The sequence below is a fragment of the Arachis ipaensis genome, chromosome B04 (genome assembly GCF_000816755.2).
Source record: "Arachis ipaensis cultivar K30076 chromosome B04, Araip1.1, whole genome shotgun sequence".
Classification (NCBI taxonomy): domain Eukaryota; kingdom Viridiplantae; phylum Streptophyta; class Magnoliopsida; order Fabales; family Fabaceae; genus Arachis; species Arachis ipaensis.
The window spans coordinates 41311613-41329666 of NC_029788.2; the positions used below are offsets into that span (position 1 = coordinate 41311613).

The 18054-nt window shown below is 34.4% G+C and overlaps 1 protein-coding gene across 2 annotated transcripts in view; it reads right to left on the bottom strand.

Moving 5' to 3' along the window:
* Positions 14059 to 18054, bottom strand: part of LOC107639256 (uncharacterized protein At1g04910) — a 6590-nt gene continuing 2594 nt past the window's right edge. For both annotated transcript variants that reach the window (XM_016342735.2, XM_021121131.1), the window contains exons 5-10: positions 17053 to 17250; positions 16113 to 16317; positions 15835 to 16002; positions 15369 to 15536; positions 15091 to 15281; positions 14059 to 14941 (exon numbers count right to left, since the gene is read on the bottom strand). In XM_016342735.2, the coding sequence (XP_016198221.1) occupies positions 14779 to 14941; positions 15091 to 15281; positions 15369 to 15536; positions 15835 to 16002; positions 16113 to 16317; positions 17053 to 17250 (1093 nt within the window). In that variant the 3' untranslated portion in view covers positions 14059 to 14778. The remainder of the gene's footprint in view (positions 14942 to 15090; positions 15282 to 15368; positions 15537 to 15834; positions 16003 to 16112; positions 16318 to 17052; positions 17251 to 18054) is intronic.

Here is an 18054-nt window from a genome sequence, read left to right on the forward strand (position 1 = left end):
GTAATTCCCAAAAACCCTCTACTGAGAACCCTTTCGAGGATGATGTTCTCACCCACCTACATTTTTCCCCTTTCAGGATATGGGCGCAGAAGTTACGAAGAGCTTATTTAATTGTTGTTGTGATGCTCTGTATTATTTCAGTTATGGTTTACCGTACCCTCGCCTTTATCTTGATATAATCTGTAAGAGGGATAGGAATTGTATTGGATTATGTTTGTAATATTATTTATATATATTTATGTATATATATGGATGTACTCTTTATGAGTTGTTGTAAGTTGAATGGTATTTATGGATGTACGTTGTACGTTATCGAACGAAAGTATCTTTGGGAGCGATATTGTGGTTTAAAGTTTTAAACAGGCTCATATTTTAGTATTAAATAATATAAAAGTCGTCGTAATGTCCGAACTATCAGAGTCGCGCAGCCGGAAGTGTGAGCTTTGGTAGTTAGGGTGTTACATTTCACAATTCCCTGTGACGTTGTACACTTACGAGTTTCACCTTTTACATTCACCAAACGTGTCCTAAAGGACTAATGTGTCGTTTACTAAGTATATCGGTCGTACAAGATGCCAAAACTAATCTCGAATATACTCAGAAGGATAGTAGACTATAGAAAAGAAAGAAAAGCGACATGGACCGTGTTCGCGAGAATTTGAAAGAATAAATGAAATTGCAGGTAAACAAGAATACTCAAGCAATAAAGTTTGCTAGAAAGAAATCAATTGACAATTTCAAGGATAACCCTTGGATTCAAAGAAATTCAATAGAATCAATAAGAAGAAAATCACCGCATTAGTTTGAAACATATCCAAGCTGAGTTGAAAAAAGTATGAGATTTCATAGAAAAGAAATGATTAAAGACTATGGTGACGCATTACTGCGTAACAACTTTAAATGATCACGGGGGTTTCATAGTTCGTGGAGAAATATGGAATCAATAGCCGTGTTGCAACAGTCATGTTGCAAGAGTTTTAACATAGTCAGAAGTGTAAACTGTCAAGATATGCGTAAGGTACAAATGGCGAAGCAAGGAAATTTAAATTACAATCCAAGAAAAGAGAAGGAGGAACGACACATCAAATTGAATGGCACAATTTAGAACACATAAGCCAATACAACATAATAAAAAGGGGCACTTTACATTTTCAAAGATTCAAGGGTTAGCATCGTACCCAAAACAATTCCAATATTATGTCAAAGAGTACAAGATTTCATAAAGAGAAGTATAATGACAAGGATAGACGTTCTTAAAGATTCAAATAGTAGTTTATAAATAAGAAACTGACGTATGAAGAGATTAAAGAACTTCAATAGAAACGATAAGAAGAAAACGGTGCACTCATTAGAATTGAATTCAAGCTGAATCGAGGTACAAGATTCACACAAAAAATGACCAGAGTCAAGGACGTCGTTTGCGAAATCCAAGGGAATGTGCAGGAACGCAATCAAATGAAAGGTCCGCAAGGAATAGATAAACTTAAGAGAAAGATTATCTTACTTAGTAAAAAGAGAAGATATGAAATAAACAATTGAGGAAACTGAACAAAGTATAGATGTTTGCGTTACCTCGAAATTTCGCGACTCCTTATAATCTCGTACACTTACCAAATTCACTTTCTGCGTGCACAAATCGCGTTCCTAAAAGCTAACACATAAGAAATACTAAATTTGAGAAGATTACAAATGACACAAATGGTATTTGCAAGAAATCGAGAAAATACTCCGGTTCGCAGTTGAACAAGGATGGTACTTTGCAAGGATTTGAAAGAATATGTGAGAATATCAACAGACAAAGATGTATATAAGCAATGAAGTGTAGTGTATAGGAAGTTAATTCGAAAGCTTAAGAAGAAATTTTGAATTAAAGAGTTTCGACAAGGACAATAATAGGAAAGAAAGTACAGCAATTTAGAACAACTTCAAATTAAACCTAAGGGAATTGATTTATCTCTTTTTAAAGAAAGTATATAAATTCAATATTTTTCAAAAAAAAACTAAACAAAGATAAATATTATGTTATGCTAAATCAAATTCAAATTAAAATGATTTGTGTGAAGTTTATTAAATAAAAATTAACTGGAACAAAAGCAGAAATCTTACTTNCGAATAATGTTGCAAAAGAATCAAATTATGTTCAAATGAGAAAATCTAAGTAAGGTATTCTTGTAAAAATAAATACAGACTAAGTAGTACTTGTAAACAGAAGCATGTTTTAACTATATAAAGATATTATTCATTTTTTGTAGGAAAGTACTTATAAAATCAAAGGTTGTCATATTCAGAATTCAAATAATGGTTACAATCAGAATCAAATAGAAAAAGAACCAAAATAGAACTATTTTCAAAAGAGATTCCAGGATAGAGTTGTAGAAAAAAACTACTAGAACTGATACATTTTATCAAAACAAGGTCAGTTTTTATCATTTTTACTAAGAAACACAAAACCATAGATTGTAGTCCGAGCAGGACACACAATAGTTGCAAAACACGAAATAGGAGAACTAAATCGCATAATCAGTTTACTACGAATCACGACTCTTAAGATTTCAAATGGTTTAGACATCAAGGATTATGCATTGCACCAAAACTAATTCGAGATCAAATCAATAAATACCAAATTTATGAATAGTGTCAAGGTCGAATGTTCCTTAAAGATTCAAACAACAATTAGGAACATAATCAAGCAAGGGTATATATGAAGGACAAGATATGGTAGAAAATATCCAAAACTCATTTTAAGAAAGAAATAAAAAACTAGAGATTCTAATACAATTGATAAAAAAAAAGATAACATCAAGCACGAATAAAGATTATACGTTAAAACAGAAATAATCTCTATAACTTAATTTCTAACGTTCCCAAAACCCGCACTCGCATTATCTATGACTCGCATATCGTCTATAATAACCCATTAATGCTTACATATATATAATTCACTAGTGTTAAGCCAGCCAATCTTAATACTAGGAATTATGCAATGCAAGACTAATGGCATTAATCAATAGACCATATGTGCATAAAGCTCTATTCTCGTTATCCAAACAAGACCTACTACATGACAGACTCTCAGAGTATGCAATTGAAGCATAATGAGTCCATTCCCAAGGCTCTACAGGAAAGACTGCTCTGATACCATAATGTAACACCCTCACTACCAGAATGTCACGCTTCCGACTGCGCCACTCTGATAGCAAGAAGTATTACGACTACTTTATATACTTAATATTAAAATAGGAGCATGTGACTTGACACCGTATCGCTGATTTCCTTGAAAACCGGAAATAAATTCTTTATCTAAAAAAAAACATGGCATAGATTCATATACAAGATTTCTTACCTAATAGCTTATAAAATAATATACATATAAAACACAAAACTCCTATCACACGGTCTCACCACGAAATTTCAAAGTTGTCATAAGAAGATATTTAATAAGAAAACTGTTTTCAAACTCAGTGATTATCATTGCCTTATGAATCTTTTAAAAACCAATAGGTAATCGTTCAAAACCTTTTCAAAGGAACAATGTTTAATCTTTCAGAAATCCGAAACATTTCCTTTTTATAAGAAAATCTCAATCAGAAACCAACCACGCAATCAAACAACACAACCATTAATTCAGCACCAAAGTTTATTCTCAAATGTAGCACACCAAGACAAACACAGGCAAGACAGACAAGGAAAGCATAGGTTTAAGTAGCAGTTACAGCAAATAGTTCAAGTAGCAGTTACGAACAGTTTAGCAATTAGGCAAACCAAAAGAAGTTCAAACCCAAGCAAAGCATACAAATGCATATGATGCATGCCTATCCTATGGCTGATGACGCTCATCTGTCGGTTATCCAGCCAACCCGACAAGTCTGAAAATACTTAAATTGTCCCCCAACGTGCATCCCCGAGAATCTATGCATAGCTTTTTCTCAAATAATCAATATTGTTCAATGGGGTTACATTCCCGAGAATTTATATAGTGCCCGGTCACACTTACGTCATAGGGTCAACAGAGTATCGAGTTTTCAACATGGTACACGTGGTGGCAAGCCATGGTACTTTATCCAGGAAACCTCGTATCTCAGATAATTCAAATTCATAAGCCATATGAATAATTCAAAGATCATATCTCAACATTCTCAATTGATATCTCAACATTCTCAACATTCTCAACATCATAATCATTCATCAATCCAAATCTCATTTCCAAATTCATTCAAAAACCATATTTCAAAGAAAATCCTCATCATCCTTCTTTCCATTCCGTCCATTAATAATCTCAATTCAAAACATAATTCTTTCTTTGATATATAAATCAATCTTAAAACATATAATGTTTAAAACCAAATCTTTTTAAATAATCACTTCAAATGAAACTTCCATTTTTATAAAATTTCGGCAGCATTTCCTCTAAAACTCGGACTCTACCACGCTTTTCGGGTCCCATCCAAAATATTTCTCAAACCTTTTCTCAACCATTTCTAAATCTCAATTATTTTCCAAAATTCAACTAGTTCCAATATCAAATTATTTTCAAATCGAACCAATTCCAATAATAAAACTCTTTTTAAAATCAAACCAGCTCAAATATTAAATCATTTATAAAATCAGACTAATTCAAAAATCAAACCGCTTCGAGAATCAATTTATTTTCATATCTCAAATCATTTCCAAAAATCGATTCATTTACATTACCAAATAAATTCTAAAACCAAGAAAATCCACTTTTCATAATAATCAAGTAAATAACATTTCAAACCAGATTTTTTTATCAACAACCATACACCACTCACGCAATCAAACAATCAATAATTCAGTCCAACAAACCATCACATCCACAAGACAAATATAATCACAGAAGTATATCTTTTGCATCAATATCTATTTATCACAACTTTGTAATATAAAATAGATTTTAAGAAAAATCCCTACCTCGACAAGCCGAGACCTGAAAACCAAATGCGTCAAGGAAACCTTCCCTCTTAGCGCGAAGTCCGCGACAGCTGCAACTACAACAACTTTAATTACGGCACGTAAGAGCCAAACTCAAACCTAAAGCATTAACGTTGTAAGGACCTTAGAAACATATCACAGAATAACGACTGAAAGAAATCAGAGTAGCGAATAGCTTACTGAACCTACGAATATGTGAGAAAATGGAACGGCGGGGACTCCGTTGGTGACATGGCAACTTGATGTCGCATGCACGACTACTGAACTCTGCATGCACGAACCACAATTCGATCCTATATAACCATCATCTCAGTAACTCCGACAGGATATGACAGAAAGTTGATTTCAAAGATCTTAGAGATGATAACGTTTACTAAGACAGAGGATCCAGTGGCAGTCTCCGGTGGCAGCCTCCGACAACTCTGGTGAGCTTCCTCAACAACAGTGGTGGCAGGAGCTTCGGCAGTGCTAACCGAGGCTTGACAGCAGCAGGAACGACGGCGGTCGAAGTTCAGCAGCAACGGAGACCAGGTGCGGCGGCGACTCCACACACGACGGTGACAGCGATGGCTTCACCTCCTCGACGCGCGCTCTTCTTCTCCGTCTATGGCTATGGCTCGTGCTCCCTTCCATTCGCAGTTCTGTTTCTGACGCAGCACAAGGACGATTGGCGACGACGGCCAGATCTCCAGCGACGGCAACGAGGATGCACGGCGGTGGCTTCTCCCTCCCAGTCCTGGCTCGCGCTCGTCACTCTCTCCCATGGCTCTCTCCGCAAACGCCCTCTCTCCACGGTCCGACAACAACGCGACGGCGGCGGTGAGACCCAGCGCGCCGGCGCGGTCGTCTTCTCCGCCCTCCTCTGCTCTCCCCATTTCTCTTCTCCCTTTCTTTCTTTCTTTCTTCTTTTCTTTTTCCTGATTTACTGAAGCTGAGGAAAGGGTATCTGGTTTACTGAATGCTGAGGGAAAGGGTATGGCGGCGTTGAGACAAGGAGGAAAGGGGGAAAGTGTAATAAAATTAAGGTTAGGAGAGTGTTGGTTTGGGGATTTTGGGTAATTTAGTAATTTTAATAAAATTAGGGTAATAGATAAATTTTTTAATAAATATAATAAATCGTAAATCACTCATGATTTAATTTTCAAAAATTCGGATTGTTATACTCTACTTAAAATAAAATATTTGTATATAAATCTAGTTAATATAAAATATCAGAATCGAGTCTTCATGAAGTATTAACCAATGAGGTTAATATCTAGAGAATATATCCACCATCTTTAATAATATTAGCTGAAGCATTTGAATTATCTTTCTTTCTTTTTTAGTACATGACCATCTCTCTTCTAATGACCTTTTTGTTGACAATATTTACATCTTTCATCTCAAAGTTTAAACCCAAATTTAGACTTTTCTTTGTTGTTGTTGGATCCAGTATCTTTTCCAATTATCTCTACTAACTAAAGCAGTCGTTGAATCATTATGATCACTCCTATTATGCTCCATCTTTTTATGACTTAGAAGTGATGATTTAATCTCATCAATATTTAGATATTCATGTTCATAGATGAACATTTTATGATAATACTTGTATGAATGAGGTAGTGAATAAAGTAACATTATAGTTTGTTGTTCTCCAGAAAAATTTCACTCATGTTTTTTAACTCTGTCACCATAGATGTGAACTCAGCAATATGTGATTTCATTGAAATTTTTTGTCATATGAAGCATATAAAGACGTTGTAATACTACACCACATCCGGCAGATAGCAGCGGTTGATAAATCTGCTGAAAGATAGTGTGCGGCTAAACCCTTAGCAGCGGTTATTAGTAACCGCTGGAACAACCGCTACTAAATGGTATTTTGCAGCGGAATTATTTTGCAGCGGTTTCATCCGCTGCTAAATCGTTAAAATATGATTTAAGGGAGATTGAAGCGGTTGTCAACCGCTGCAAAATGCCATACGTTTACTAATCCTGTTATGAATATAGCAGCGGAATTAAAACCGCTGCCAAATGTCGAGTAACACTTTTTTTAAAAAAAAATACCAGAATTTATAATAGAAAATGACAACTCTTTTATTTTTTATATGTTCATCCACTCAACTGCATTAATTTATTAAAATAACCAACAACCAATCCAAAAAACAACACACGAAACAAAACATAATTAATAAATGCAAAGGTGAATCATTATAACGATAATTTGCATCCATTACTGTAAACTACAAATAAAGTCAACAAAATAAAAAACTACAAATAAATATCTCAAAAGTTATTACGAAAGTAAATAATAAAAGAGTATAAAGATTCCAACACTGATAAGTCAAATCATTAGTGTCCACACATCATCTTGCATGGGATGATGTTGGTGCACTTCTCAAAGAATCCAAACCCGCAGCTATTCCAGGTGGCAAATTACCTCCTTGTTGCTGGATTATGTATGTCAACAAATCTCCCATTGTCTGTATTTTTGCCTTCCCTTCAGAATCATGTTGTGCAAACTCTGTGTCAGATGGAAATGATATTTCCTCCATCCTTCTTCACTGTCATGGTTCACCTTACGGTGCACCTCGTTGATGAACTAAAACTTGGTAGCCCGGTACATTATCGGTGGATGTATCCAATAGAAAGGTTAGCGTGCTAATAAACTCATTTAAGAATCCTTTTTCCAATTTTCTTACGTGTATACTAAACGTTATGTCGGATTCATGTAAAAGGTACTTGGGACGATTGAAGCAATACGTGCGTAACAGGACACAAGCTGAAGGCTCAATTGCGGAGGACTATTTATCCGAGGAGATTTTGACATTCTGCTCCAGATATTTGGATAATACTGAGACTAGAATCAACCGTCCAGCGCGAGTTGACGATCGACCTGTTGAGATAACAAACAATGCAGGATGTACTATGTTCCCTGAAATTGAAAAAGCTTCGGGGGCTGTATCACATTTTGCACTAACCCCAATGGAAAGATATCAGGCACATCGTCATGTGCTAGTCAATTGCGAGGCCGTCGCTCCATTTATTGAGTAAGTATGCACATGTAATCATTAAGCACGATTATAACCAATTTCAAACACTCGGTCGTTGGAATAATTTCTTGTTATGTCATAAAGTAAATTTAGGTCAGAAACCAAGCGAAAGTTACAGGATCAAACAAGGTCGCACTCTAAGATAGACCGTGTTGTGCATGCAGAATTTCCAAGCCGGTTCAAGCGTGAGGTTCGCTGAAATTTAAGCTGACCAACTTATTTCTGTCCTAGAATTAATTCTTGTAAATTTCAATTTTTAATATGAACAAACTCTAATTTATGGTGCTAGGTTCCAATGGATAGTACCGTACATTCGAAAGAAATGAAGTTGCTGGCATGTGGTCCCATGCTTCAGGCAAGACGGTTTGGATCATACAACGTCAATGGGTACAAGTTTAGAACTATCACAAAGGAAGATGGGCTGAAAACACAAAATAGTGGAGTTTATGTCTCATCCAATACAAGAAGTTATGCCAGCATGCGTGACAACAGAGTGGCTGTTGGTAGTGTTCCATATTATGGAAAAATTGTGGACATCATCGAACTGAACTACAGCTACCATTTCACAGTGGTTTTGTTCAAATGTATTTGGGCTGATACAACTACGAGCAGAGGAATCAAAGAAGACCATCTGGGCCTTGTCAGCGTTAATTTTGCTCGTCCAATTCACACCGGTGATCGAGAAGAGGATGAACCATACATATTGGCATCAGAAGCTCAGCTCGTGTACTATGTACGTGATGAAGTAGATCAAGAATGGAGTGTAGTGGTTCATGTAAAACCACGAGACTTGTATGACATGGGAGGAGAGAATGAGGATGTTGAAGCTGCTTTTTCTCCTCAGCCCGGGTTGAACATGTCAGCATCAGGTGACATCAGTGATTTACAGTTGACAAGGGATGATGATATAGAAGACCCAGTAGCAGATGGTTCTGATAACATAGATTATGTGCCATAGTGAAAATAAGGCAAAACATGTGCATCATTTTCATAGTATATGTGTGTGTTAGATAAGTTTAACAGTGTTTATGATGTGCGCAGTTTGCTGGTTACATTACTATTTGTTTTTTCGTATTTGAATTAAGTTTTCATTTCAAGTTAATTTTCATGACTGCCACCAGTTCCTCATCATCATTGTTATTGTTCTTAACATCCAATAAAGAAAATTATGACATCGAGTAAATTATCTTGAATTACAATATTGTTATCATTGACAAGTATAGTTAATATAAAAAGGTGTTGTAACAGGAGAAATGAAAACGGAGGATTTCTCATCATGCTGTGCAGGCACAACGTTCGATAACAAAATGGCTATGGCCTCTCCATTCTCTTCATTGGAACATGCAATTATGGTTGCCAGAGACATATGGTCCCGTAAGTTGAATGTTAGGTCTTGGTTGGAGGCTTTATCAGGTCGATCTTGTTCTAATGAATACTTGGAAACGGCGAACGAAGCAACTGTGCAGGTATTCATTAGCCGTACTCTTAAACACTTGCGTTCAACATTATTTGAAAAATAATAATTTTAAGTTGCTATATACTTATGACATTTAACCAGTGATAGTTGTTCCATTAATGCTAAAATTTGTAGGAACTTCATGAATGGGGATCAAGGTACGAGGAGAAATTTGGCTATGTTTTTGTGACATTTGTAGCTGGTAGGACATCTGAAGACATACTTACTGAATTAAAGGTTGGTAATAAATTTCTAGCACAGTAAGTGAATTACAGAGACACGATATGTTTTACAAAATAGACCATCAACTATACATTTTATTATAGTGCAGATGCGCTTTAATAACTCGCATGGTGTTGAGTTGGAGATCGCTTCAAAAGAGGAATTCAAGTATATAGAACGTGCTATTAGAGAGCTTCTTTCCAAGAAATTTGTCCAAACTACTGAAGAAGGAGACGGTAATATTTAATTTTGCATTTGTTAATTTTGAAAGTCCTCTTCCCATATTTCCAAAAATTTCTTTCCTTAATAACTAGAATGACTTGGAAGTTATCATTATCTTTTAACTAGTGCTATATGTTGTTGGTTGCATGTTCATATATTCAGTGTCAGCGGAATATTCAGGCGAAATAGTTGCTGACACTCTAGATGGAGCAGGCACTGATTCAGAAGATGATTTAGATGCTATCTCCTCCGGTGGATATGACATCTCCAGGGATGTTGAGCTCAATAGGGTTCCAGAAGAAGACAATGAAACTTTAAACACCCAACACAGAGAAGATGCAGTACATGCTGCAAAAAGGGGTTTCGATCTGAACAAGATGCCATGGTTTGGAGATGACTTATCAGATCTGTTATCACGTCACTGCAGTGCTTTTTTGACAGAGTATTTCTGGCCAGGTCAATACGATGTTGATGAGAAATTTTGACTCAAAACTTGTTTGTCTACATTAGTAATTCTGATTTTTTTTTCCATTGAACTTTATCTTGACTTAGTGAATTCGGACGTTTACTTGATTTTTATGTTACTAGTTATGGTTAAATACAAATTCAAAATGGCTGATACTACAAGAGAAAACATGATTCGTAAATTCGGTTTTAGTTATTCATGTATAATTTTTTTTTTAATTAATGAATTATTTTTTATGTAACACAAGATTGAAAATCTATTTAATGCATTAATTAAGTTGCAGTATTTGAACCTTATCTTTTCATTAAAAAAAATAACGAGGATTAGAATAGTTATAAGAAGGCAATAATGTTTATACAAAAAAAAAATCAAGTATTAAAAAATATTGCAGCGGTTGGGAAAAAACCGCTGCAAAATGAGTATCAATGTTTTCAACAACTGGACATTTAGCAGGGGTTACAGAAAAACCGCTGCAAAATGAGATTATTTAGTAGCGTCCCCTAAAACCACCACAAGAACCGCTGCAAAACGGATACATCTTGCAGCGGTTACCGTAAAACCGCTGCAAAATAAGCTCATTTGGTAGCGTCTCCTAAAACCGCTACAAGAACCGCTGGCAAAATCTATTTAGCAGCGATTTTATAAAACCGCTGCTAAATAACCGCTGCTATCTGCCGATTTTCTTGTAGTAAAATACCGAGATGATTGGCTATTGTCTTGGTCATATATAATGTCTCTAACTTGGTCCATAGAGTAGCAGCTATTTTCTCTGAAAGGACATCCTGCAATACATCATCTATAATGCATAAATGAATGGTGGAGAGAGTTTTCTGATCAATGCTTTCTCATTCTACATCATCTTTTATAGTGCTAGGTTTCTTTTCTTTTCCATCAAGTGGTGCTTTAACACCTTGTGTAAGTATTGTCATCATACGAACTTTTCACATTCCAAAGGTGATGCGACCATTGAACTATTAAATCTCAAACTTCATGGATGACATCTTTGAATAAATTGGCCCAGAGCTCAACTTAAAGTTTTGATACCGCTATTAGAAAATGGAGCGTGTAAAGGGGAAGAGAGAAATTTACATAATTGATATAAAAGAATATCAAATATTTTACTAAAGAAATATAATATAACAAAGTTATAAAATCGGGTAACCACTCTACCCTAACCAAATCTCTAATGAGATATAAAGTAGTAATTTGTGACACTCTACCTAAAATCAAGTCCCAATTACACTCGAAAAACCAAACCAAATAGTGTAAACACTCAACCCAAATACAAATAGAAGATACCAAAAGAACGAAACTAATTTTTTCTAACTAAAAGAGTAACTAGTAACTTGGTACACAAAATAACTATGAAGACACAACACTCAAAGATAAACCTTACAATTTTCTCTCTAGAGTCACTAACTATAACTCATAACTCTTAACAAAATGGTATATATAAAATTAAGGCCAAACTACCTATTTATACTAATTTTATGGAGCTAAAAAGACACCACTAACCATGCAACTCTTGGTTCTTGATTCTTCTATAATTATCCTTTCTTTACAACTTGTCAAGTTTATCAACTTGATGTATTGTTAGTTGTAAGCTTGTATAGTTGTAAACCAAGTTGAAATATTTGACCATGAATCATCATCTTTGACTGTACTACAAACTTCTCAAAAATTTTATCTTTCGATTCAAATTGATTTTGAATTCATCACAATGAAATTGTGATCTTTCTTAAAACTTCATATTTCTTTTTATTCAACTCAAATTATTTAATCATCAAAACTAATTTTGGTTTCTCACATATTTCATCAAGTCATATTATCATATATATGTTGCAGGTTGGTGACAATCATTTAAGTAATGCACCAAAAGTTTAGGCCTCGTTGACATCTATATCCGAACCAGCACTAGTCAATTCTCTCATTTTTACCCTAAAAGTGTTGACCTCAAGTATTTTTTAAATCTACATTTAGTTTTTTGAGTAAATGTTCATATTGGTTTCTGATATTATACTGACACCTCAACTTGGTTCTCAAAGTTTTGATTTATTTAAATTATTTTTTTAATTTAGCATTCGTGACTTATGTTAGTTTATGACATTATTTTTATCATAGAACTATTAATAATGTGTTAAGATAGACTAACAGCTATCCCATTAGACTTTTAAATGGCTATCTGAAATGGCAATTAAAATATTTTTTACCTCAATTTGTTCTTTGCAAAATATTTAAAACCCTAATCCTATTTTACTTAAGGGTTTTAAGAAGTAAATTGAGATTAAAAAAAATTTTCAATTGTCACGTGAGATAGTCGTTGGGAGTCAGGCTAGAAATCGTCAATCTATCTTAATACATCGTTAATGATTTTGTAACGAAAAAGGAATCAAGAACTAGTGTGCGTCATTAATACCAAGTTGGGGAGACCAAATTGAGTAAATTAAAACTTTGAGCACCGAATCAAGATTCTAGTATAACTTCAAGACAAATTTAAGTATTAACACTAATTTTTCACTTATACTAAGATCACTCCAAAGCACGCTCAACTGTCGTAGATAAATTTACTATGTGAATCAATTCTTGAGCCCAACGTTTAGTTCTGTAACAGCCAATTTGTCTTTGGTTATCACCAAACTTAGGGTCAATATGGGTAAATAACTTAATTAAGTTCTTTTGAAAAAAGAACTTAAAACATAAGGACTTGTATTAAAAGCAGCTTATAAATAAATTTTTGTATATTTGAATTTTTATTATAAAAATACTTGTTTTAAAGTTATTTTAATAAATAAGAATGATAAAATAATTTTTGAAAAAGAGAAAAGCTTCTTCAAAAGTACTTAAACAAACTTTCAAAAAATTAAAAGTATATTAAAAAAATTGTACCAAACAATATTATTATAAAACAATATTAATAGACTTTTTATAAATCAAAAGCCCTAAAAAATAACTTTTGAAGTTTTTCAAACGGACTTTTAATCAAATCACTTTTCTCATTATTGTTATATTAACCTAGTCACCTAAACAAGGCTGCACATACACGGGAAAATAACATAATTCACGAGCTCACATTGTTGTTATTGATTGTCTCTGATAACTTTATTAGCTGTGGCAAATATATGTAGACATGAACGGATGAACCAATAAATAATAGGACATATCAGCTATAAAGCAAAAGTAAGAGTTAGTAGCTAAGTGCCTAAATATCCAAAAGTACGAGTTAGCATATCAATTTGCATGTGCAATATCTACCTCCATGTTAACATTCTAATATTTTTAAAACTTACAGAAATTATCCAAAAAATGTGCATTTCGATAACACAAATACTAAGAATTAGTGTGTCAAAAAGCACAAGAATACATTCTAGTGGTTACTTCACTAGGAGCCTTAATAAATGAAGAGAGGCCAGGAGAGATACTCAAAATGGGTACCATAGAAAACTTAGAATTAAGAACATAAAATAAGCTTTATGATTTTCATTACTTTTTCTTTTTATTCTTCATAGAATTTTAAAGAGATCAAAAACTAAAAATAAACGATGAAAACTTAAACGAAACAAGCCTTAAAAGAGAAGTCCAATTTCTTGTATATAGTTTTCATCCCAATTGTTAAGGCAGAATTTCACAAATCAAGTCATGCAATTTTTCCAATACCAGGTCCTAAGGTTGAAGCAAAACTTTGAAAAAAATCAAAATCAATAGAACTCATATTAACAATGATTAATTCTATCAATTCAACCCTGATTAACCAAAGTTTCGCAATTTCTAATCATAAATGGTGAGCTAATTACATCCACTGGAATCATCACTACAACAATGTGGGCACCAATGTAAAAGAATAACGAATGTGCTCTCACTAAAACAATGAAAGCCCTCTCAATATGAGGGGAAAGGAAACAACACAAGAAAAAAGAAATGATACTAAGGACCCTGAATTTTGTTAAATGTACAAAGAGCTATTTGGTTGTTAAGCCTTAAAACACATGCATACTCGAGGTAATGTACAAGCTATCGTGTGAACTGAAGGAACTTGGGGTTTGTTCTTTTGATTCTTTGGAACTGGCTAGTCCAATAAAGTAGCTGCAAATTCATAAATGACGACATAGATTAGCCAATGTTCTTGGGACAGGTTCCGAAACTTGACCCGTTCAAGCAACGGAACGGGGTTCGATTCTGTACTGTGCTGTGCTGTACTGGCATCATGTGCAAAAAAGATGCCACTCCCTTGGAAAACTCAATCCAAAAATACAATTTGGTCAATGGTACTTCCAACAAAATCCTTTTAGGCTCCGAAAATGGAGTGTATGCCCTCTCACTGAATGGAAAGGGGAAAGAATGAAATAATCACAATACCAGAAACGCGGTCAGCAGCAAGGCATGCTCACACAAAATTATAGGGTTAATGGAAACGCCCATCATTCCTGATTAGATCAAGCGGCTGATGAAGATCTTGAGTTGTCAGTTTTGTTGGCATGGCACATGCAATCTGGGCATGGGAAGCTATAGATTGAGTCATTCGGTCTCTTGATCTCAACTCCCTTGGAATCACTATTGGCTCTCATGTTCAGCAGTTGACGCTTGAAACTCTTCCATCTGGAGAGAAATTTAAGTTAACTATAATTACTAATCATGAAAGTATAACTATAATTACCGTCAATTATGACAAATTAACTTTTACTAGGAGCCCATGGCTATTATTATAGGCAATAAAAAATAAACAAAAATACGCATGTTATACATACCCTATATTGGGATTATCAAACAGCAATGCTAACTTCCGTTTATCAGGTTTAATTGTCTTAGCATGTCCACCATACAAGTATCTTCTGTGGCCCAGCAGAAAATGAGGGAAGTTACCACCCTGAGTCGTGACAAACGCCTCACTATGAAGACAAACAGTGTAATCTATGGCAGCCATCCTGGAAGAATAATTCTGGAAGAAGCAACTCAAGTCAAAATCATGGCAATAAATCAATCCTGATCATGTAGTGGACAATTATGGTAGAGTACTAATCTGTACCTTAAATGGAGCAAGTTCCTCTTCTGTTGCAAGAGTTTCCTTAGTGTGCAAATTAGGGAACATTTCAAGTAATGGAGCCATTGTTTTTTCGGCATTATATATCTTTCCAGATGCCAAAAAGATAGAAGTGTTCTTTGTGAATCCCATTCCTCTCAGCATCAGGCCAACCTGAAGACATGGAAGAATATATAATAACAACAAATGCAGTTAAGGGAATAACCAACAAAAAATTATTGTTTACAGAGAATCTTACCAAACAAATTTCTACAGCCTATTGATTTGTGTTTTCATTTTCTGTTTTTGTTCTAATGTTCTCTGTTTTTAAGATTTTGTGAAGGAAAACAAGTGATAATAAGAAATGAAAACAGAATTTTCGTTATTTTTCTTCATAAATTCATCATAACTAGACATGCATTCCTTGGATATTCTTCCTCTTATAACAGAAATGGCTCAAGGAGATTAGTACCTCTAATGGAGTGAGGGGACACTTCCCATTGATCCGGATGGCTCCAGGACGAATAACTCGTCCAGGTTTTGTAAACTTCCCTTTCCAACCTCTTTCTCTTGCTGCAATCATGTCTTCTCTCTCCTGTTCTCCACCATCAAAAACACAACACGAGAAAGCGACCATATCCTGTACATGGAAAACCATGGGACAGCAGTTGCAGCAAAGCTTAACATATTTGCCATATAAATATCTTAACATCAAGCTTATCAGATGCTCATCATTTGATGAAATCTAACCTCTTCAAAACGAAGATGTACAGAGACATATTTGCCACCATTGATAGCACTGCGTTTTCTCATTCTTTCAACCAAGGATTCACCAATGGTCAATAAAGGATTTGAAAACCGTAAAGCTTCGTAGTTCGCTAAGCATCTAAGGCGTTGGACTGCTGGAGGAGCATCAAATGACAATCTATTTGCAAATGGTGAAATCCTGATAACCCTGCATGAATAAAACAGAATTCAGTACCACACTGAATATTCCATCTCCCTTATGTCAACACTGAAGCTAGTAAATATATTTGATAATAAATTTCCCATTTATTGGACCAAAAAAAAGTAACCATCTATTATGTCCCATTAGGAGTAAACACAGACCATATAGTCATATTGGAATATGGGATGACATTCTCCAACATAATAGTTGTATAAGCTGTGTTCTCTTCATGGGATTGAGTTTTGTTTGTCACTAATCCAAAAGTTTGACCGGCAAGAAGGTAAATAATGCATTTAATGATAAAGACTATCAAAAAAAAAAAAAAAAAATTTAATGATTAAGATTCACCAACTTTGCCCAAACATAAAGGCCTAAAAGTATCTTCAACAGAAAATTGATTTTATAAGATGGGGTATCAAGCATTAGAGGAGGATCAGGAATTCTTAATCCTCCCAAAAAGAAAACACAAACAGTACTTTGCCCAGAACACTACAGGTATACATGTGAAACCCCTCAGATACAGCTAAGCACATATTCCCAGCAAGAATAATCTTTACATTAGAGACAAACCTAGCATGTCAATAAAGCTAAATTCAAGCCACAGCACACAACATTTCTATTCCTTTCTTTCTCTTCCCATATACCACAGAAAAGTATATCAATTATTCCCAACTATTTAACCAATAACAATTAGAGATCAATAGCAACAACAAAGTCATTTATATAAACACATATACTTACTTTTCCTCGAGTAACTTTGGAAGTACCACATCTTTGTAATATTGAATAGATGACCATGCCTTGATCCTGAAATTGTGGACATTTGACATATTGCTGCCAAATCTTTCCATTAGGTACTCGGGAATCCTGTCAACTATTCGTACATCATTTTTCAAGGTGCTGATAAAATATTCTTCGTCATAAATGTCCTTGAACTTGCTGAGAAATGAGAAACAATACGATCATTTTAGTCCGTTTTAAAACGAAACATCTTGATGGCTTCACTAACATCATTACAAATATCAAGAAATTCATTAGAACCAAATATTTCAAAACCATAAACATGACATAATGCTTCATCTGGTGAAACAGCTTAACAAGTGCCATGTTATATTCAATACTAGAATTTCCTCTGACTCTAATATTTTTTTTGATCGACAGTAAAGATACTAAGATTTCACAATCTTGTAATTGTTCTAATGCATAATTGATAAAAAGCAGCTTCAAATGACAATATATAAGGTATCTAGGCAATCCAATTTGGCAGATACGAAATGCATATATAAAAATGTATTCATGGTTATATGCAAGTTCTTTAGAAAATAATGTAGCAAAGGAAGATCTTGTATATGTTGCAGTTGTATAAACAATTTCTTATGCACCTCAGTTTATTTTCTTTGAGTTTAACACCTTGGATAGATACTATTAGACTTGCCCAAATTTGGCTTAGCTTAAGAGTGATCTTTTTTTTTTTTTGCTATGAAAAATATTTCATCTATGGCAAGTTGAACAACGCACTTATGGCCATTCTTCACTATTCTAGAACCCAGATCTCTTCAGTTCATCCCTTTCACTACCAATATCTCAATCCTGTATGGCATATGGCCTAGAATACTGTGTCTAGAATTTTGGGGAATTCAAACTAAATTATAATTCTTGAGAATAGTGGGAATCTGAATTTCACTTGAATAAAAACTCTTGTTGGACATAGGTAAACACTTTTACGGGTTTTCTAGTATTCTT